This window comes from Cuculus canorus, chromosome 4 (assembly GCF_017976375.1).
Source record: "Cuculus canorus isolate bCucCan1 chromosome 4, bCucCan1.pri, whole genome shotgun sequence".
NCBI lineage: Eukaryota > Metazoa > Chordata > Aves > Cuculiformes > Cuculidae > Cuculus > Cuculus canorus.
In genome coordinates, this window is record NC_071404.1 from 66,275,053 (window position 1) to 66,296,736 (window position 21,684).

At 37.8% G+C, this 21,684-nt stretch overlaps 1 protein-coding gene across 8 annotated transcripts in view; it reads left to right on the forward strand.

Moving 5' to 3' along the window:
• The window catches only part of INPP4B (inositol polyphosphate-4-phosphatase type II B), a 328,507-nt gene that overhangs the window by 240,925 nt on the left and 65,898 nt on the right, over positions 1 to 21,684 (forward strand). For all 8 annotated transcript variants that reach the window (XM_054065533.1, XM_054065540.1, XM_054065532.1 and 5 more), the window contains 3 exons: positions 1,513 to 1,621; positions 10,349 to 10,526; positions 16,831 to 17,046. In XM_054065533.1, the coding sequence (XP_053921508.1) occupies positions 1,513 to 1,621; positions 10,349 to 10,526; positions 16,831 to 17,046 (503 nt within the window). The remainder of the gene's footprint in view (positions 1 to 1,512; positions 1,622 to 10,348; positions 10,527 to 16,830; positions 17,047 to 21,684) is intronic.

Genomic DNA, 21,684 nt, shown 5'->3' on the forward strand with positions numbered 1-21,684 from the left:
AAACTGTTATCTAGTTAACCTAATTGGTTCATCTCTTATTTTGATTTCAAGCCACCATTGTTTTAAGCAACAGAACTACTTATTGTCAAACCTTGATGGAGCTCTGTTAGCCCAAGATTATGTATTATGAAAATATCTAGGAAGACTTGAAAGAATGGGCTTCTTAAGAATCTTGAAGCTCACCTGGGACTAATGAAATTATATCACTTCTCCTTTTAAGTGGAAATTGAAGAGTCACCAATTCATTAGAGTTCAAATAAATTTGACTGAATAGTCTTTGAGATTCAGCTCTGGAAGTAAAATGTAGTTCATTAACTGTGAATCATTTGTACAGCGTTCTTGCTTCCAGGGGTATTTATCATCAGAACGCAAGAAAAGTTCTATTTTAGGAGAGGATTAGATTTTAATTTACATGGAAGGCCTCTTCGATGAATAAAATAGTTCACAAAAAAAAAATCCTCTAATGTTTCCTTTAGAAATACATTTTAAGAATGAGACATTCTGAACTGTATTTTTATACCTCCAGTGAGCTTAGGCACAGAACGGGTATTGCAAATGTAAGTTCTGCAAATGTAAATTTAAATTTTGAAGGAATAATTATTGTGGTTTGAGATGTAATTAAATCCTCATCTCTGCACTGACAATCAGTCACAGACACAAAATGAGATGTTTTTAAAAAGGTGTTTCATCTCCAGTTCTGTAAGCATACATCCACAGAAAAAGTTCATCATGTATGTCACAAGACAAATCAGGTACATACAAAGAGTACTAACAGTTTGTTTTCTCAGGAAAAAATTGAATAGTGTAGTTTATTTCTCATTCTGGTAGTTTTCAAGTGAAAACAACTGACTTGCTCTGTGTTTACAAGCATATGTAGAAGGTAAGTATAGGTAAGAACAGAACTCTTCAGTTTAGCATAAAACAGGTAATTACATATGAAAGTGAAAGCTAAACAAATTCAAACAAAGAAGCGGAGAATTTTACTAGTTGAATTAATTAAGCATTGGAGTAACTTCTCTGGGAATGCAGTGAATTCATTGTCACTTGAAGTCGTTAAATCAAGATTAGATGTCTCTTTCTTTTCAAATAAATGGACGCATTCACTCAACCAGAAGACATAAGTTTGATACAGGAATCATTAGCTGTAATGCTGTAGCTTGTATTATTCAGGCAGTCAGACTATTCCATCACAATATAGTCTCTTTTGACTCTAAAATGCATGCTCTCAACATGACTACAATTTAATAATAGAAGGGGTACTAAAGTGAAATACACAAAGGGCCAAGTTACTTGTTAGCTTTGTAAACTGCAGAGCTAGAATATTGTTTTACACTATGGCGTATAATTTAGATGTAGCAATATATCAGGTAAACTTTCTACAGTGTGCAAGTGGCTGTATGGAAAGCCATCATGTATACTTGCCATCATGTCTTGTAGAGTAGGTATCTTATTGTTTACATACCTTGGACATAAGCACATATAAATCTCTGTGCTTGTCTGTTCCTGTTCCAGATGCTCTGTACGACGTCATCACGGTGGGAGCCCCGGCAGCCCATTTCCAAGGATTTAAGAATGGAGGTCTCCGAAAACTGCTGAGTAAATTTGAGGCAGAAAGACGAAAGTAAGTATTTTTGTAAGTAGCTAGGAAAATGTCATTAAATTTAAAATTGGAATCTTATGAGTTCACTGAGTAACAAAACAGTTTACCCCACTGAATGCATTGAAGATTAAGATATAGTAGGACTGGACAAAAATTCATTCATAAGATATTTCATTTATCTTCCCTACTTTGCTGCGCTGCGAAATTGAATGCAATTTACTTTTAGTGTCAAGACTTATTTTAACATGAGCTCAAAATTATGAAATTTTCTTCCCGTGTTTCAGGAAGCTTGAGGGATATCAATGCTTGAAAATATTCTGTTTAGAATGAGCTATCACTTCTGTAATTCTTGTCCTAAGTGGAAAGTAGCTATAGACATTTTTTCAATAAAAAAGCAATAACTTTTGCAGCATCATAATTTTCGGACAACCCTGGGCATATGCAAACAAAAAATCTGTGAAGTAAATAAGAAAATATCCTTTTTCTTATCCTTCAGAAAGCCACAATGAGACTAAGCAAAGATAAAAGGCCTTAACTGGGGTTTCAGTTCGTTGCTGTACTTGAATGCTTTGTTAACCACTGTAGTGTTATTTGCATATTTTGCTGACTAAGAATTGGACATATTTGTGCTTGTTGCTGTGGCTGTTGAGAAGTTTTGAGCAGCCACAGCTGTCGCTGGCAGCACCCATAGTTGTGACTGCTCAGCACTTGCACTAACTGTGCCAACCCCATGCAATCAGAGGCACCAGCATTCAAAAGAGAATGCAGGAAGTACTGTCTGCGTGCTGATCTAAATCATCCCGACTATCCATAGAAAATGAATTCCATTGCATTCAATGCTCAAAGAAGTTTCATAGGTACGATAGCATATAGAATAATAGGACAAATTTTAAAAAATCTGCTCTTGACTAGAAGTTGTCACCAATGCTGAAACTAAATGAAACCCAACAGATAGATTTGCTTTGAAAACTCTATTATTCTTCTTTCTGTTTGCACTGCATGACATAAAAACCCTATTAAATGTTTTGAAATCTTTCCTTTCCCTGTCCACCTCTGGTGGTAAAACTTGCCAATGTACCGTGAATGACATGGATCACATCGGACCTGTGAATAGACTTCATGTTCACAGTAGGTACCTGTTCTGCTGTCAGCAGACTGGTATAGGCAGCCTTGTCCCCCTGATATGGAGACCTATGGAGTACATGCTTCCTAATGAAGGAGATATCTAAAGATGTTTCTTAAAGTATCTACTACTTAACTACCCAATTAATTGCAGTAGTATTTAGTGGATTCTTTTCATAAGAAGAAATTTAAGTCATAAGTGATAAAAAGAACTTCGCAGTTCCGGCCATCACAGTCTTCAGCTTTCAGAAAATGAACCATTCCTCACTTGCACAGTCTTGCAGCATATCTACATCAGCAGAATGGAATTTACCAAAATGGAGGATAGCTTGGAGGTAAACTTGAAATTTTTAACTGTGATTTCTGTTCATTGGAGAGAAAAGGGAAAATGCCTTATAGGGAAGTCACCTAGTCTTTCTTGAGTTTTTCTTGGGAGAACAAATATTTCAGTATCTCAGGAATGAGTAAACAATGCCCTTGTTTCTTAGTTGCTCATAACAGGGCAGAGGAGAAGGGTGATTGACTAGACTCCTTTCTTTGGATCCTGTGCAGTGTAGCATGTCAAGAGGCTGGGATGGCAAAGGATCTGTTTGACCTCTTGTTTTCATTCCCTCTTGCTTCACAGACTCAGCAATGTAGACCTCCAAGTTGATACACTGGTGTGTTTAAGAGCAGTGGGTAAAACTCTGTGCGGGTTTTATCAGGGCACTTCATGCCTATTTCAAAATGCCTATACATCACCCTATGTTATCCCTGCTTCTTAGACTTTTCTGCATCCCTCAGAAGCACTTGTTTTTTGGTGACTTTCAAGGACAGGGTACTGGACATTTACTCTGACAGGGCTGTTTTCTTTTTCTTTGTTTCATTGGAAGAGCAAAAGTGGCCTTTAGGATGATATCACTAGGGTGACAATGTTACTGTCCTGCCAGACTTCTCTTAACAAAAAAACAAATTAAGCATGAGCATTGAAACCCGGGGACTGTAAATTTTAGTGAATCACTTACCAGACCTGCGGAAATGGTTGCTTTGTGTATGAATCCACACTAAGTAGAAAGGAGGACATCTCCAACATCCATCTTCCCTTCTATTGTCGAGGGCAGCTCAGAGAAAACTTTTTTTTTTTAACCAGAAGAACTTGTGTGAGTTGAAAGACAGGAGGAAAACAAGATCTGAATATGATTTCACTTGTTCGAATATTCAAGAGTGGATCTGCTTTAAATAGATACATGAAAGGGCCATTCTAATTCTTACCACGGAGAAATTTCTTTCACCCTGGCAAAGACAACTTTATTTTGTATGCATCTGTTTGTTTAACTGCATGAGGGTACTTTGAGGATGAACAGCATTTCCAGGGACAGCTTTTACAATTTAAATTTTCTGTTTTACAGTGGCAGAGCTTTTCTGAAGATTTGGTTGAAGAAAGAGGTGACACCTAGAGATATCAGTTGGAATATATAACGAACAGAAAAAAAATGCAGATTTAGCAGCCGTTTCCTCTAGGCTAACTGAGCTGGAGGCCTAGAAAAACATGTAGGAAGGGGTTATTTCTTAAGCCATTCCCAGTAGCTTTCAAAATGTTGTTAGTGCATGTGACAGAATGCCTTGCATGCCTTTGACCTTCCAGCTGATTATTAGAACAGTTTATTGAAATATTCAACAGTGTCAGCATATCACAAAATATTCCTTGCTAAAACCTGTACTTGTGGAATTAACAGACAAGAGGAACTGGTAGCAAGGTTATATCCCACTTTGCCAGAGTGTAATTGCACTTGCAAGTGCCAAACCACAACAAGAGTGAAACATATGTTTCATGAATGCTTATCAAATAGAAGAATGTGGAAAATATGTATCTGAAGATAGTTCTGGCATATTTTTTATTACGCAGAATATACATTTTCAGGCAGACAGAAGAAGGGAACGTATTATATAATAATATTTATAAAAAAATCTTTTTGCAGTTCTTCTTTCATTACCTCCAAGCCAGTCACATTAAAAAAAAAAAAAAAGGTAGATTTCTAAAAGTATGATCTCAAATAAGAGGGAGAAATTTTTTTGTTTTTCTGGTGAAAAACAAGACTTAGTGGTATGTTATGGGCAGCCAGGTCTGTTGCTTTATAACCCATTCACAATCTGTGCTGTTCCTTATTTGTAACAAAAAGATAGATAATAGGCTTTACCACTACAAACATCGGGCATGACTCTAGCATACCTGTCCCTTTAGTAGCTAGTAGAGAATTTCATAAGACTGGTAAGAACAATGGATGCTTTTTTCTTTTAGTCTTGTTAGGTGTGATAGCATTTAAATTCAAATAATTGAAGTGTAATGCTTAACGTATGCTGAAGCATTGCACAATATTCATTATCTGTGCACGATATGCATTTATTTTAGATTTTTTTTTCCGTGACACTTTATGTATTTGTTCTTTTTATTTTTTCTTCCGTAGTTCTCTCTAAAAGAGAAAGTAAGTAGTTTGTTCGGATTCAGTCTTCCGTTGGTCTGCTACTATAGATTACTTCCACAGCAAATGGAAGGGCTTGTCTTCTCATCAGTCTAGATGGCACAGCAAATTATTATTTTTAGAGCTCGGTTGTGCAGGAACATTTGCTAAGTTATGCCGATATAATGCCTCGCTGCTTGAAATGTTCATAAATCACTTTCAAGGACCATAAGGACTTTTTTTTCTTATTTAAAATCTAATTTTATGATCTGTGCTTTAGCCAAATCAGGATTTTTAATGTCCCACTACTAACCAGCAAGAAAAACACAAGTGTCCCACAAGCTGCATTAAGTACTTTGATTCACAATGCTTTCATACACCATTTCTAGCAGGTTCCTTAGAAATGATCCTGCTTTAAATTAGCACAAGCCTAAAGCTGAAATAGTACTGAGAAAGTTTTTCTACTGGTTTTTTTTTTTTTTTTTTTAGCCTTAATAGTTTAATTTGGGTTTGAACTATCTAAAAGGATTGTTTGTTTGAAGTGACCTAGATATTTTGGTCAAAGTAGAAGGTGTACTCCTCCACTAACATGCCCATTACCAGAGGTTATATTAAGGCTGAGATCTTCAGGGTTCCTATTACCTGGGTTTTATAACCTTCAACCCATTTCTGTTCTCTGAGGAACCTGAAATGATAACATTTCAGAGAAAATCCCAGAGATGTTGAAATAATAATGATTAGTGTTTGATCTAATAGTATCCTTTATTCTCAAAGGAAAACCACAGCCTGCCATGCGTAGCACTTTTCACAGAGACATTATTCTTTGCTCACTTTCCCTTTTTTGTGTGCGTGTATATATATCAATGCATGTGTGAGAGAGAGATTAGACTTCATGGAGATGAATGTTTTTTTACTGACCATAAAATCAATGTATTAAGGTTGTTGGAAGTTTTGCTGAGAAACTGCCAAAGTTTGTGCTATTCATTGGGATATGAAAATCTCATCACAGTATTTTCCAGCTGCTAGTCTTTCTGGACAGAAATGCCTGAAGTATTTCCTTAAGCAGGCATAAAAGAAAGGGATTTGGGGCTGAAATACAAACGTTAGGCAAGACCACTGTTCCATAATCATGGACTCTAGGAGTGGCAGGAGGAGAGTGGATCCATGACTTTGCTATTGTTTCTTGTAACGTGCACTTCAGCAGGCTGCCAGGAAAAGGTTCCACTGAAAGGCACCATTTAGCCTCAGTGAGGCACAATGCCTTTTTCCTTCTGATAAGAACCATGCTCAATTACCCTGCAGAAACTTCTCCTCTGTATTAAAGTCTAGCTGCATCTTTCCACCAATGTAAAGATGCTTTTAAAATAAATTTGACAAACTGTGGAAGACTTTACCTAGGCATTCAGCCTTCCTGGAGTGAGTCTCCCTAGGAATATTCACTGTGAGATTCACTTATGTCACTTTGGCATCTGTCCTTCTTAGTTCTCTAGAGGGCTGATGAAGGGCATCTTGATCTTTGTTTTCACTGAAACGTATGTCCTGTTAGAAGCTGAAAGCATTGATGTAGAGCTATTCTAAGGATCAGTTAGGAATGAAGAGGAAACAGATGAGCAGAAAGAGAATCTCTGTGCATACAGCCTTAGCCATTGCTTCGAGATAAGGATTTGCGGAGATCTGGACTTCATAAGTAAAGATAGATTAGACAGAACTAATAACATGATTTCATTTTCTTCAGTATTCAAAGTTAAAATTTCCGAGTTTGCAAGGAAATAAAATTAATTCCAACTTCTGAACTCTCTCAGATGTGATTTCAAAACCTCAGCACTGATCACATGTTACAGTTTTATTTCCTGAGGCAGTAAATTATCTTGAGTTTTGTTAAGTGATCAATTGTTTTTTTGATCATAACTTCTCACTTTAGACGGAATACATGTGATGAATAAATAAGCCACTGAGTTGGTATCTTCAATAACATACGTAAGCTCGAGGTTATCTAGGGGGTAGATGTTCTTGCTCTGTATGCTTTAACTGTATTCTTGATGTTAACGTCTGTGATTTTGACTGTGAAAAATGTGAGGTCAAATGTTCATTGTTGAAAGAATTTAACCCAGTCCCAGATGGTGACAATTTAACTCAGTCGCAGAAATTACTCAGTTAACAGCGGGAGTGGATTTACTTGGAATGTCATTAAAAAATAGACATTTAGCATATTGCAGTATTTATTCTCAGGCAAAAACCTTGTTAATGTAGAGCTAAAATTGCAGATGTAGTCAATGTAATCCTTGTTGAAATTACATGACTATGTCATTTAGCTAATTTTAAAACTGAAATGACCACTGACAGTCATGTGTACCTGGTTAAGGATGGTGCCGATATATGGAAGTGATTAAGTGTGATTTTATATGCCTAGTGAAAGCTTTGAAACTTAACCCAGAACACATTATTATAAACTTTTTCAAAAGGTACGGGACTAATAATATATTTTACATATCATGGGTAGATTTTCATAGTGCTGCTGATTTTTCACACTGGACCTACCCGTGTGACCTTTGGCCTAATGCAAGTTTCTTCATGCTTGTAATATCGGTCATCTAGTTTCTGCATTAGGACACCTGTGATAAGTCTCTCTGTGTTCTGTTGGCAGCTGCTTCCTTTAAGTAATACTACTTATATACCATAGCTACGTGCAGCAGAAAGCTCTAAAAATAGTTATTTATAAGAATTACTTATTTCAGTGAATTGAAGTATTAATGTCTTTTTATCTGTCAGATTTGTCTTAGATGCAACAGAGTCGAGACACAACAATTAGGAACTTCAGATAACTCCCAAACATGCTGTTTCTGGAAAATAATTACACATTTCTTTGGGGGAAGGAGGGAAGTGGCCCTCAAATACAAAAGAAACTGTATATTAGGAGTCATCACATGCTTTCTGGGGTTCCAGAAATGTTAAAATTAATCAAATAATGAGGTCTGATAGAACAGTTCCTTCTGAAGAAAGAATCATTCTCTCTTCACTGTTTCCTTTATATAAACGTTATGATTGACTTTATTAGAATGAGAATTACCCACAGGTTTAGTATCTGTCTTTAGTCTTTCTTTTCTTATAGCATTGTCTGTAGCTTTTTTGCTTCAATGTTCAGTGAAGCTTAGAGCTGTGAGACATCAGTGAAAACGATCTGGGAATTAAAGGCTGAAGGGAATCCTAGAAAGGAATATGTGCATGGTGAGGTTGATAACGGTGTTAGCCAGATTCACCCTGCAAAAAGGCTGTTTGATAAAGGGAGAGAGAAGCCTGAAGGGGAATCACAGAAGGTTATTCAGCGCTATGAAGTATCAAGACTTTTAAGACTGTCTTCACTGCAGTTAAATTAGAGTATTACTCTTTGTTCCTGCCCTGTGTACTGAAAGCTTGAGAAGTTTCTGTGAATATAGAGACGAATCTAACTCTGGAAGTTCATTCACTAACAGTGTTGCCTCCTTGAAGGCACAGCTCTCGCTGTTTTCCCTCATTTCTCAGAGGGACAAGGATTTTATTTTGCCCAGTTCATTAGGAGAGACGGTTTATATGATTCATTTGTTTGAAATATTCAGAATTCTGACCTCTGCACTCAGCAGTCCAGCAACTCCCATAGTGGACTGCAAATAGAAGACTCATAGTAATTTGGGTGTGGCTGGTAGAATGAGTGATGACGGTAAAGTTCCACTGACTCAGATGCCATTCATCCTGGCTGCCTCTGCAAAGAATTGTGTCTAAAAATGGAATCTTTACTGAAAGACAGAAAAATAGGATGGGGTATTGTGGAATTTGGGACTGATACTCAGCAAAGTATCTAAGCAAGAGGCTTAATTTTAAGGCTGCTTGAATCTATACTTATTTGCCAAAAGACTTAAGCCTTTTAAGGTTTATGGAAGTGACTTCATTTGGACTTCTGAATGTGCATATGTCTTTTATTGAATTACACTTAATTTCTAATTTGTAGAAAAATAGTGAGGAGGAGCTGGAAGAGGCACTAGAAGACACAAAGGATGAATGAGGTAGTTAGAGAGCTGTAAAAAGCCTGAAATGAAGAACAGTGCATGATGTTCAGAGGAATGCAAAAGTGTCACAATTTGGGTCTTGATATGTAAAATTAAGAAAGAAATTAAAATCAGTGGGAAAAGGGTGGAAAAGACTGAAGGGTATATGATGAAAAGAGACAAGAAGAAAGAAGGGAGATACATACAGAAGGAATTGGGGAGAAGTAGGTACATTGCCCTGGCATTCGTAGTGTTCCAGGAGTTGCTTGGTTATTGTTTTTCCTGTGTTAACATTACAGGTTCATCTGAAATTGCAAAAGATTTTGATTAGGGTCTCTGAAAGATGGAAGCAGAGCTTTATAAGGGGAAGGATTATGTACAAGAATTTTAGGTGGGGAGATATATACTACAGCAAAAAAAAAAACAGTAGGTGTGTGGATGCTGTCTAAAATGGTATTTTGGAACAATGATATCAAAAGATATTGCATAATTAATAGGTGTTGAGAAAAAAAATGAGGGATAGGAAAGAATTGCAGTGGTTTGTGAACAGATAAAAGGAAAGTAAGAAGTTTGAAGTATGCGTTTGTGTGGTTTTGTACCAATTAACTCCCATATCTCTCTTTCTTTTCTTGCCAATCAGACACATGTATTTTATTAGAAATAAGTCTGGTTATCACTGTTTTCTGGACATTACTGATGCTAATCAGCGCACAGTGTGGGCCACTGATCAATTAAACATAAATAACTCATTTTGAAAGATTTAGTAAGGTAGTTAATGTGATGAGGAGTTCAGCTGGAAAAAATAAGGAGACTTATCCTTTTTGTAATGATCACCTGACTTGGTCAAACCTTTTGGTTCTCTACAATCACATTTTAAAAATAAATAAATGAAAATCTGTTTTTCTTATATTAAGATGAATCATTCAATGGGATTATTAGGTTGAACAGTACTGCTTGAAGCTTTTAGTGGTGAGCAGTCTATTGCACTCTACTGTTTAAGCAACGATTTATTTTTACCCTTAAATCAAGGAGCATTTCAATAATATCAGTGAAGTTCAAGTGTCTGTCATTTTTTACAAAGCTAGTGGTAAGATTTTTAGTGCAATAAGCATCGTTATGAGTAGCAGAAATTATTTTGATGTTACCTGAATCCTTCTCTGTTGTTGCAGTACTGGATACCAGTGTATTTACTATTCACCTGAAAACACAGCCAAGGCAAAAGAAGTTCTCAGCAACATCAATCATCTACAGCCTCTCATATCAAGCCATGCAGACCTGCTGCTTAATTCTGCAAGCCAGCATTCTCCAGACAGCTTGAAAAATTCTTTAAAGATGCTTTCAGAAAAAGTAAGATTCAAATCTTCACAGCAATGGAAAATGGAATAACCAAGTCTCTAACTGCTGGGTTTTTTTCTGCATAAATTGACATTCGTAGCATCAGGAAATGTTAAATGAGCTCTGCTGAAATAAGCTTCAAAATGTTGTTATCAGGAAAAGAATATTATTTAGCATTTCTCTAGGCTTTCCATGTATAAGATTAATGAAATCTTATAAAGGGTGTCTGTATTTGGAAGTATAATTAATTTAATTTCATGTGTCTTTGTTATCCTCTAGTGGCTATATACTGGGGTTTATAAAAAATAGATTATTGTAAATAATTTTGTGACATGATAAACATTTATTTTATTTCCTTTTCTGTGATACTTCAAACCAAGTTCAAGCCAGGTTTGTGCATACGGTTTAGAATAATAAAATGATCAGAAATGGTGACGCAGTCTGGAAGGAGAAGCTTGGAAGCTGGCTCCAGGAGGTCTCAAATTTTAATCCTCTTTCTCCTGTTATATCCCTCTGTAGCTGTAGGCTCTTCCTCATCTTTGTTTCTTTAGCTCTAAATTAAGGAAGATAATATTTTCCACCTGTCTCACAGAGTGCTATTGGAGATTAGCTGAAGTCTGAAGTACTCTTAAGCATATGTTTTCCTATAAAAATATTAAGCGCTATAGCTATGACCAGAGGGGTTTAAAAAAGTTTCCCATCACTTCATGGGCCATACCTTCTGTAATGTGATCTCGATATGACTTAATAACACTATCAATAACCATTTCAATATATCTTCAGCTATTGGGAAGTGATAACCTCTGTAGTCTGTTAAGCACTATTATCCCAGCAGTACATTGTTCAATGGGAGTGTTTAAAATCTGAATATTCAGCTCAGCCACATACTGTGAAGGCATTGCATTGGAGCCACAGGGGAGATAAACGTTGCTCTCAGTTACAGATGTGTAAATCCACAGTAACTCTAAGAACATTGGAGTCACTGTGAGTGTCAAGGATGCAGAGGAAAGTAGAATTCAGCCTGGAAATGAAAGAGAGGAATGTACTGTGGAGTGCTGGCAATTATAGCATACCTTTCCATATAATACTGAAGTAGGCCATTTTTAGCTGTGCACAGAAAAAGTGGAGCTCCTCTGTTGGTGGTTGGTTCAAGGACATACGCATGCACAAATAAAGCAACTCAAACAAAAAAGAAGTGTTTGTTTAAAAGATTAAAGACCTGGTTGTTAAGGAATTTGTATGTTAGTTACAGCTACTTGATTTGCCCTTCCTACCTTTGCCTATGTGGGCAGGGGGAGTGGACAATTTCGGAGTGGCTGCAGGTAGCTGTGATACTAACCAGCTGTTTGAACCATGGCCTGTTGGAGTGTCTGACAACAGAACAGGACCAAGAAAGGCAATTGATTCAGTTTGGAAAAGTCACAGGTATTTTAAATTTATAGCGGATGATTGATTTGTATATGTCTATATCAGCTTTTCAGCGCTAGGATTAAATTGATGGTTAGTGTACGAGCACAGGTTCCCAGAAATGGGAGTCTCACCTGACGTAGTCCACCTTGACAGCCCATAGTTTCTATCTAGGCTCCACCTTTTGCTTGGAAGAGATGTATGCAGTTGTCTGAAAGACTGCTGCATGAACAGTTGAATACCTGCTTCCCTTTCTAGTCTCAAATTTACTTCAGAAAAAAATATATAATTGAGAAAGAGGGTGGGATCATTGCTGAGGGAAGCTAGTGGAGAGGGACAGCTGCTTGAAAAGAAGGGAATAGAGTTGGAAAGGAAAGTCCAGGGAAGAACTTCAGAGAAGGGCAATATTAAGTTTAAGTTTCAAAACCCCAAATTGAGTGAACCCACACAGTGCTGCAATTAGATCCCTCATGGTTAATACAAAACATCATCTCAATATGCGAAGATAAGCTGTCTGTGTGATGTGGTACAGTATGGGAGAACCGAGACTAATAGAGTGTCCCTGGTTATATTTAAGATAGTTTGGCATGCTCTTCTGAATAAAATCATGTGATGCCTACCTGTATTCTTGAGGCACGTGAGGTGCTTCTGCTTTCCCACTGTATACCTTTTATATGTAGAAAGGAAGTGTTCCGTCACATTTTAGCTTAATAGAAATTTAGAAATTAAACGGCTGTTTGAAGAAGTAATAAAAATGATTTGCCTCATGATTAAATTCCTCAAGTCTATTAAAAAATATATCACTTTTTATTTTAAGGTAATATTAAGCTGAAAATATAAAATAATTCTTTCTAGAAACATTAAGTAGCAGTGAGTATATCTGAGCTATCAGTAATGTGAATTACAGTTAAGTATTTATGTTAGAAATAGAAGGATTGTCTGCTTGCATTGAAAGTGGAAAATTAAATCGAATAATTCCACTGCTGCTTCTCAAATTGAGCTTATTTTCTCATATTAAGCATGATTTTACTTCTGCATATGTGATTTGCAATTTACTGTAGTGTTATTCCCAAGACTAACCTTTTATCAACACTTTCTGTTAATTGATTAAGGAAGCCTTTAGCTGTCGACAAATGTATCAACATTTGCAGCTTGCAGAAGGCTTGATAAATTTATTTTCCAGCTATGCCTATCTTTGTTTGCAGAAATAGTCTTTAGTCAAGTATCTAAAAGAATTTGCAAAGTTTTCATATCTTTGTATAGACTTGTTTTGTGATTTCAATATAATTTTAAAAAAAGTGACATTCTGCAAATTTAACTGTACTGAACTGTAAGAAAATGTAGTTAAAATGTAGACTGCTATTAAACCAATGGAATCCTTGAATGGAATTTAATTACAGAAGCATTTTAGTCTCTGTATGCAAAAAAAATGGAGGCTCGCTTGTATGCCAGTTTGCTTTTTAAAATGAATTTTCCCTATAAAATATTTATATTACATTAAATAACTTTTCAGATAGTTACCTAATATACATTGCAGTCATAGTGGACATTCCTTACTTTAAGTTGTCCGATACTTACAATTTTCTGAAATTTAAAGCTTTTTTGAATCTACCATGCCTAATGCAGAGACTTGAAATGATCTCAAGCAGACTTTGAAGGGGACAGATAGTACAAAGCCTGATGTGGCCCTACCTTGAGTACTGCGTGGAGTTTTGGACACCACAGCATAGAAAGGATATAAAGCTACTGGAGAGTGTCCAGAGGAGGCCACAGAGTTGGTGAAGGGTTTAGAGGGGGAGTCGCATGAGGAGCAGTTAAAGTCACTTTGTCTGTTCAGACTGGGGAAGAGGAGGCTGAGGGGAGACCTTATTGCAGGTTAAGCTTCCTCATAAGGGAAGGAGGAAGAGCAGGCGCTGATCTTTTCTCTCTGGCAATCAATGATAGGACCTGAAGGAATGGCAGGAAGATGTGCCAGGGGAGGTTTAGGTTGGATATTAGGAAAAGATTCTTCCCCCAGAGAGTGGTGTAGCACTGGAACTTCCCCAGGGAAGCGGTCATGGCTCCAAGCCTGACAACATGCAAGAAGCGTTTGTCCAGTGCCCTCAGACACATGGTGTGAATGTTGGGGTTGTCCTATACCGGGACAGGAGTTGGACTTGATCCTTGTGGATCCCTTCCACCACAGGACATTCTATGATGTCCTGTGCAAAACCATGATGTTGTCATTTCTAAGGACAGGCAAGTAAAGTGTTCTACAATTTTCTTGATATGGAACTGTAGAACAGTATTGAAGAGGAGCTGTGCCATTACAGTGCAAGAAAAGACAACTCTGCAAGTCTCACTTTGCCTCTTCTTTATAGAAGATGGCTAGATTTGCTATCAGTATTGCTCAAAAACTATATATTCAGTGAGAATGCACCATGTGGAGGCAGGAAATATATAAAACTGAGATTGTCCTATAGGGCATGAGACAGGCCTGAAGGGCTGTATATAAGAAAACTCACTGTTTAAGCACCCTTCTCCTCAGGCACCAGAGACAGAATGGGTTTGTTAAAATTGCCAAGGAGATGAGCGTTGTTGCCAAGACTAATCACTAAAGAATCCAAAATCAGGTCTGAAAGAAGTCCTGATGTTGGTTTTATAAATCGTAACTTAGCTCCAAGGTTCTTATTTTTAAGACTTTTGAGTTTTGTTTGCAGCAAACCTCCAGCCTTTCTATGTGCATCTATTAAGGATCAAAAATAGCTTTTTCCTAAATATTGTGTAAATGGTAAAAAGCAGAAACTTCTCAAGTAGATACCTAACACAGCACCTGGAGTTTTAAGAAAACCATCAATTATTTAGAGCATTGCGGTTTAAATGTAAGTAACTTTTGAGGGGATTTTGAGGCAGGAAAGCAAGAAAAATCAGTTGTGTAGGAGTAGAGGCATACATAAAGGGGAGAAAGTACTAAAAAAAGGGATGGGATAAGAATAGAAGAAAGAAATACAGAAACTGGGAAAAAGATCTCCAGGAAGATAGATGCTTGTTTTGTTTGGAGTTTCTTTGCTTCTCCTCCTCCTCCACGTTTTGGATGTAAGGTATGAAAGAGCTGAATGAAACTTGACTGGACAATGTTTATTTCTAGCATTTTGTAGCTTTCTGTGACTGTTTTTTTAGGCTGGCTGCTCTGTCTCTTATGTATATACTTTTCTGCATGCATGCTTAATTAAGATTGTGTGCGCAAAGGGAGCTGAGTGTCTGAATCTGCACACAGCAATCCACCATGTTCTGGGTAAACAGGAAGGCAATTAAATCCCACTGTCCTGGTATAAAGAAATTCTTTCTGTGAAAGAAATACATAACAGTGCTTCATCGTTGAGCAGCTGAGGGAACTGGGTTTTTTTTAGTCTAGAGAAGAGGAGGCTGAGGGAAGACATCGCTCTCTTACAGCTACCTGAAAGGAGGTTGTAGTGAGGACGATATTGGTCTCTTCCGCCAAGTAACAAGTGATAGGACAAGAGGAAATGACCTCAAGATGCGCTGGGGAGGTTTAGATTAGATATTAGGACAAAAGTTTTTATTGCAAGATCGATGAAGCATTGTAACAGGCTGCTCAGGGAAGCAGTGGTATCTCCATCCCTGGTGGTGTTCAAAAAACGTGTAGATGTGGCACTTTGTGACATGGTTTAGTAGGCACGGTGGTGTTGGACTAACAGTTGGACTCGTTGATTTTGGACGTCTTGTCCAACCTTAACGATTCTATGATCATCACCTGTGAACTAGGGCCTCTAGCTGGGCAGAGGGATTATAGCAGCGTGGGTGATGCGGTGTAGCAACAGATTGCATGCTCTCCCCGCTCTGACAGATGAGCCCTGTTGAATATTGTTGAAGTAATCAAAATTGTGACTCTCCCCAGCTGTCTCTCACTGGCTTTGCTAGTGGTTACCACCCTGTAGTGAAAGGGAACATGTCCTTGCACCTCACCCTCTCCTGTTCAGCAAGTTGTGTCAGCTGTTGGAGTGAACAGACCAGCCTCCTAAATAAGAGGAGTACCAGAGGTAGGGCCAGATGTTGTGTGGGGCTGCGGGAGATGGGCATACACAGCAGACTGGTGGCATCAGCAAGTGCTGTTATATGGAGTCCAGAGATATGCTAAAGACCATGTGCAGAAAGCGTTTTCTTTTTCTTGTTGGAGTTGAAGGGAAATAAATAATGCAGGAAGGTTGGAGTATTTGAAAAATGTGGTCAACCTCCAGCTGTCACAGTCAACAAGAAGGATTTAGAAAAAATGATAGTGTGATTGAATAACATCTTCAGAGAGCCTGGGAAAACTACTTCAAGGTTTTCTTTCTTTAAGAATAAAATAAATAAATAGTAGAATAAATAATAAAAGAAAGCTAGAAATCAGGTATCATCACCTGCTCTGCTACCTGGGTTGATACCTGCACGTACAAAAAATTTATCTCTGGAAGCACTGCTTTTGTGGATACTGCGATCTACTACTTAGTGTAGAATAGTGCGTTTTTATTTAAGAAGATCCTTAAATTTGTCAATCACTTTTTATCTGACATTCAGAAATTACTGAGCAGTGGTTGGTTACTCATGGAAGTGGCTTTTGTAGAGGCTCATCTCCGCAGGCAAAATCTGGAACTTAAATAAAATAGAATTCTGTGTAGAGATTATGATCTCTATGATGGATACTGTACTTTTGTGTTAACCCTTAGAACAATGGGAGTGTATAATGTAATGATGTCTCAAAATCCCTTGAGTTTTTCTTTATTGTTGATTTACTTTCTTTTCTGCCTCTCAGGCAAGCCTGAAACAAATATGCACTTTGCTAAAGGGTAATTCAGTGTTATAATAGCTATGATGCAGTACTGCCTTCTTTGGTCTAACATTTTCATTCATTTATTTTATTTTTATCTAGACAGAGTTATTTGTGCACGCATTTAAGGATCAGCTGGTCAGAAGTGCCCTTTTAGCACTATACACGGCCCGGCCCGGATGTGTCCTCAAGAAACCAGCTGTGCCTAGAAACAGCGCAGAAGAGGGGGGTGATTTACAGCATCATCAGGATCATCCTTCGCAGATTAAAAGACAGGACTCTATACCCCATCATTCTGAGTATGATGAGGAAGAGTGGGTAAGTAGTTGGAAACTCTTGGTTGATATTCAGTCCTAAACCCTACAAATCAGCATGAACAAATACAAGCCCCGAGTGTCCTTGTCACATGTTATTGGTCAGGGGGAAAGGAGGGCAAAACTGTGAAATGATTTTTTTTTTGTAGGTGCATTGTATGTTATGAAACTAATTTGGAAGAATTTTCTTAAGTAGAGCATGCTTCGACGTGCCTGCTTGGTTGTGCAAGTAACAGAGAAAATGATGAATATCTGCTTGCCCAGGGAGGAAAAGAGTCTCTGTTTGCTTATACTCGAGTTCTTTTTGCTAGTTAGGCAGATTTAAGGAAACTGGAACGACATACACTAGTGTGAGGAGAATTCTTTCCCTTTCTCCGTTCTTGTCTTTCTCCCTTCTTGCCTTCTTCCCCCAAGACCGAATATAAATAGTTTAAATAGACACGAATTAATCCTCAGCAAAACAGAGCTGGTTTCTCTTTGACTCTATTTTTAAGGGTATGTCTGAGATTGTGTAAAAGAATTAAACATGGCTTTTAGATTTTAACGATCTTAGCATATTTTTCAAAGATTTGTATTATTTTTAATGGCTGAGATTTTGTTAATTAATTATTTCGGTGGATGTTTTTGTAATATGTCTGCCCTTTGTTACATGCACCCTAAACTCAAGCTATTTTTATTTGGTTCAGGCTCATACTTTCAGTTCATTGCTCTGTTCTCATAAATGTAAAGGATGCTAGCATATTAATCTCTATTATAAATAATTAATAACTTGTATAAGCTACAGTACTTACACTTGGGCTGTAATTTTTGTCCCTATCACAAGTAAGTGAAGAAGAATATGTTTCTTCTAGAGAAAAGAGAATTAACTTCTTAATGCATGGGATTTAAAAACCTTGAGATTTAAACAATAAATAAATAACTTTTTTTTTTGTCTTCTGGTTTTAAAGCCTGGAATTAGCTTTTTTTTAATATTTTCTGAAGAAACTAGGGTAGTTCTTTTCTTGAAATGGAAACCAAAATGTTTGTTTCCTGCTGTTAAAACATTCAGAAAAATAAATAGCATAATAGAATTGATAAAAAGGAGAAATTTTGCTTTGGAAAAATGGCATTTTTGTGCAAGTTGTATTCTAATTTAGTCTCTGCAGAGAAGTTAGCTTTACTGTATTTCATTATTGATATTTTTTTAAAAAAAAATATTTTTTCAGGTACTTGGTCCTCATCTATTAGAACATAAAAGCACAATAGTTTAAAGTGTATCTATTTTTTTTTTATGCTGAATTAGTAAGATTATGTACTTGATTAAAATTAAGTGTATCTTTGTTTTCTGATTTAAACTAAGTCAGAGCCACTGTCAAACTTGAGAACAGTATAAATCCTAGAGAAATTTTGTGTTTTTCTGAATTGGGAAGATCAGATTTTCAGTTCTTTCTGTCAGTGGTGGCAATGAGTCCTGTGAGCTTTAGTGATCAAATTGCCACTAGCACGATGAAAAGAGAAAGAATAAACACATGTAAAATTTGAAAAAATGCTTAGTCTACTCTGAAAGTTAAGTATCAAGGAAATAACTTTGGGATGTATTGCTTTGTATGTTGTTGGGTTTTTTTGCCACTATTATCAAGCACTAGGGTAGCATTTTACAGATGGAATTTCAGTTTTATTTCTGCCCAAAGACTAAATTGGTGACATCCGACAAGTTTTTAAGCTGTTTGTGTTTCATCTACTTCCAATGACTGCATTATCTTGTAGATGTCACAAATGTCAATTCGAGGTGCTATTTAAAAACTAGGTGAGATCCACTCCCTTCCCTGGTGTCCAAATTTATCTTTAAGGAATAACTCCCAATTTCTCAGCTGTACAGGGTGCCCTTTCACTAAGTGATCAGTGTTTTCGGAAAAAGCCTTGTTCTCAGTAGCAATACTGTGTTGCACCTCTCTTCTTTGATACCAAGTGAAAATATTCATCCCAGAGTAGCTGACAGCAGTATGGATCAAGCTATTTATATTGGTGCACTACATGTAGGCAGTAGTAAAGCATTACTATTGAAGGAAAAATATTTAACTTGAGAGTTTTAGATTGCCTCTGGGTAGATGCTCTCTTCTCCTCTTGCCAGCTGCTTCTCCTATCCTAGAACCTCCCTCCAGGAGGGAACAAAGCAACTTGTCCCGTATAATACAAGAAAAGGTGGGCCCATTGGCACTTGGAGCTGTTTCTGCTCTACATTTCTGACTGACTACTTAATGTGATCGGAGCTACAAAGAACAGATAAAATGGCATTTCCAGTAAGTTATGTACAAACACTGACACGTTATTCAGACACAGGTCTGAAATACCGACCTGTGTATGACGTACTCCATTCCAAAGCACTGTCTCATCACAAAGTGGCATTAATCATGCACGTTAGCTATTTGCTTTATCTATGAGCATGCCTCAAAAGAACCTTAAGGTGGTATATGGCTATCAACCCGTGTGAACCCATACACTCTTCAGAGCACTGGGGTATGCAGTTGCTGTGTTGTACTTGGTACGAGTGAAGCATACAACTGTAGTAGTGCATGTGGAAGGACAAGAGATGACTGAGGAGCTCTGCAGTGAATTTAGAAAGCCTGAGAAGCCTTTAAAAATAAGAAGACAGCCTCTAAGACTCCAGTGGCTAGCAGTGCTTAGGAGGATGACAACCAATCCAGTGCAATGACAGGAAAATAGTGAATGGTTTGGGTTGGAAGGGGACTTAAATATCATCCAGTTCCAACCCCCCTACCATGGGCAGAGACACCTTCCACTAAACCAGGGTGGTCAAAGCTCTATCCAACCCTGCCTTGAACACTGCCAGGGATGGGGCATCCACACCTTCTCTAGGCAACATGTCCCAGTGCCTCACAACCTCCTGGTGAAGAATTTCTTCCTTCTCTCTAATCTAATCAGCAGATCAACTACTTGCTGCAGGAGCTTGTCCACCTGGACATACCTTTTGTGGACAGGACGGGTCTGCCACCTGCTCCTTGCCCCAGGAGAAACATCCAGCTACTACCTGCAGTCTGAGGTCTGCACTGCAGCCTCTGCCTTCAGCAGCTCAATCTCTGGGAAGGCATCAACCATCGCTGGGGTAGATGGTGCAGCCCCCAAGCTGGAGCTGCAGCCTTTGCTCTCAGATGAGAGCCCACCGTTCTTCCTTTAGGGTCAGGTAGGATAAATGCCCTTGACCTGTGCAGATGGCAATCAAGTTTCCACTCCTCCTCTCTGAAATAAGGGACTTAAGTTGCCTTTTAATGATACTTTCAGAGCAAATGGAAATGAATTACTTTTTCTGAATTGGATGCATGAAAGAGAGTAATTTTACAGGTTTGTTTTTAAATGTCCAAAGAAAAGTGCTCATCTTTCTATAATGCCATAGCCTCACTGTTCATGGAGATCATTAAAAGTATGCATGAATGCCTGCCAGTGCCACAGCAGAGATGGCAAGAGAAGTACAGCTATAGACATTTTTAACTAACAGTACCTAACCACAGGTGCTGGGACTCCTTAATGCCCAAATGGCTTCTGAAGTTTGGAAAAAGTAGAAGTTGTCAATGTGCTGTTGCCTTGTCCCACTCTGTTTTGTCCCAGTGGGATCAAGGCCCATTACAGATTTTCGCTTTCCCAGTCATTGGCTTGACATTTGAGCTTAAAGAAGCAGTAGTGAGAGAGAGCCAGAGACCTTGTTTCTCTTGTTCCTTCACAGCACAGTAGTAAACTTAACATCCAATTAGCTCCACAGCAACCAGTGAGAAAACTAGCATTAGGGGAGAAGTGTCCTCCTTAGACATTTAGGGTCTCAGGACGTCAGTGTGTCAAGAAATAAGATTTATTTTCTTCTGATCTCTCACATCACACAGAGAGGTTATAAAGAAAGCCTACTTGAGAGGGTGTGCGTGTATTTCATTCTTTAACGTGGCACATGCTGCGAAATGATCACTTGTGAGGTTGTTCTTTTACAAATTGAAAATAGACCACTTAAGAAGGTGAAAGGTGGGTAGAAAGTGTGCTAGGCTACAGGAAAATATTATGGGAATAGTAAGGGATAACAAAGAACATGGAATGGATGTATTTCTTCTCAAGGAGGATAATACAGGATGACTTCATTTTCACTGATTGGAAACTGCAGAATTTCAGCAGCTCTCTTGGAAAAATGCAGCCGTCCTTGGTGCAGACGGTATGACATTGCAATGAACATCAGACACATCTACTTTTTCTGTCTGCTTATAATGATGTCTTCTAATACCAGGAACCTCCTATGTGGAGGAAAAAAGCTGTGGGAGAGGCCCTTGCTCCCTCTCACTTGCCCATATGTAAAGAAGCCAGATATATGATAATAAGAGCGAGCTTTTTGTCAACAGATGTTTATGAACTTTGCTTCTAAACCCTCGGGGAATGTTTGTGTGAATACTGTGTAGTTCTGGGTTAATAGTTGGTTTGAAAACACAAAAGCGGTTTTTCCAAAATGAAACAAGGGCTCATATTTGTGTTGCTTGTGCGATAACTCCAGATGCTCATTAAGAACTTAACACTCTTTATGTTGGAATTAAACTCCCCCAGCAGAGGGAGGAAAGGGAAATTACGTTGCCGCAGCCATGCTAAGCAACTTGAATTCATATACCTCAGAAAT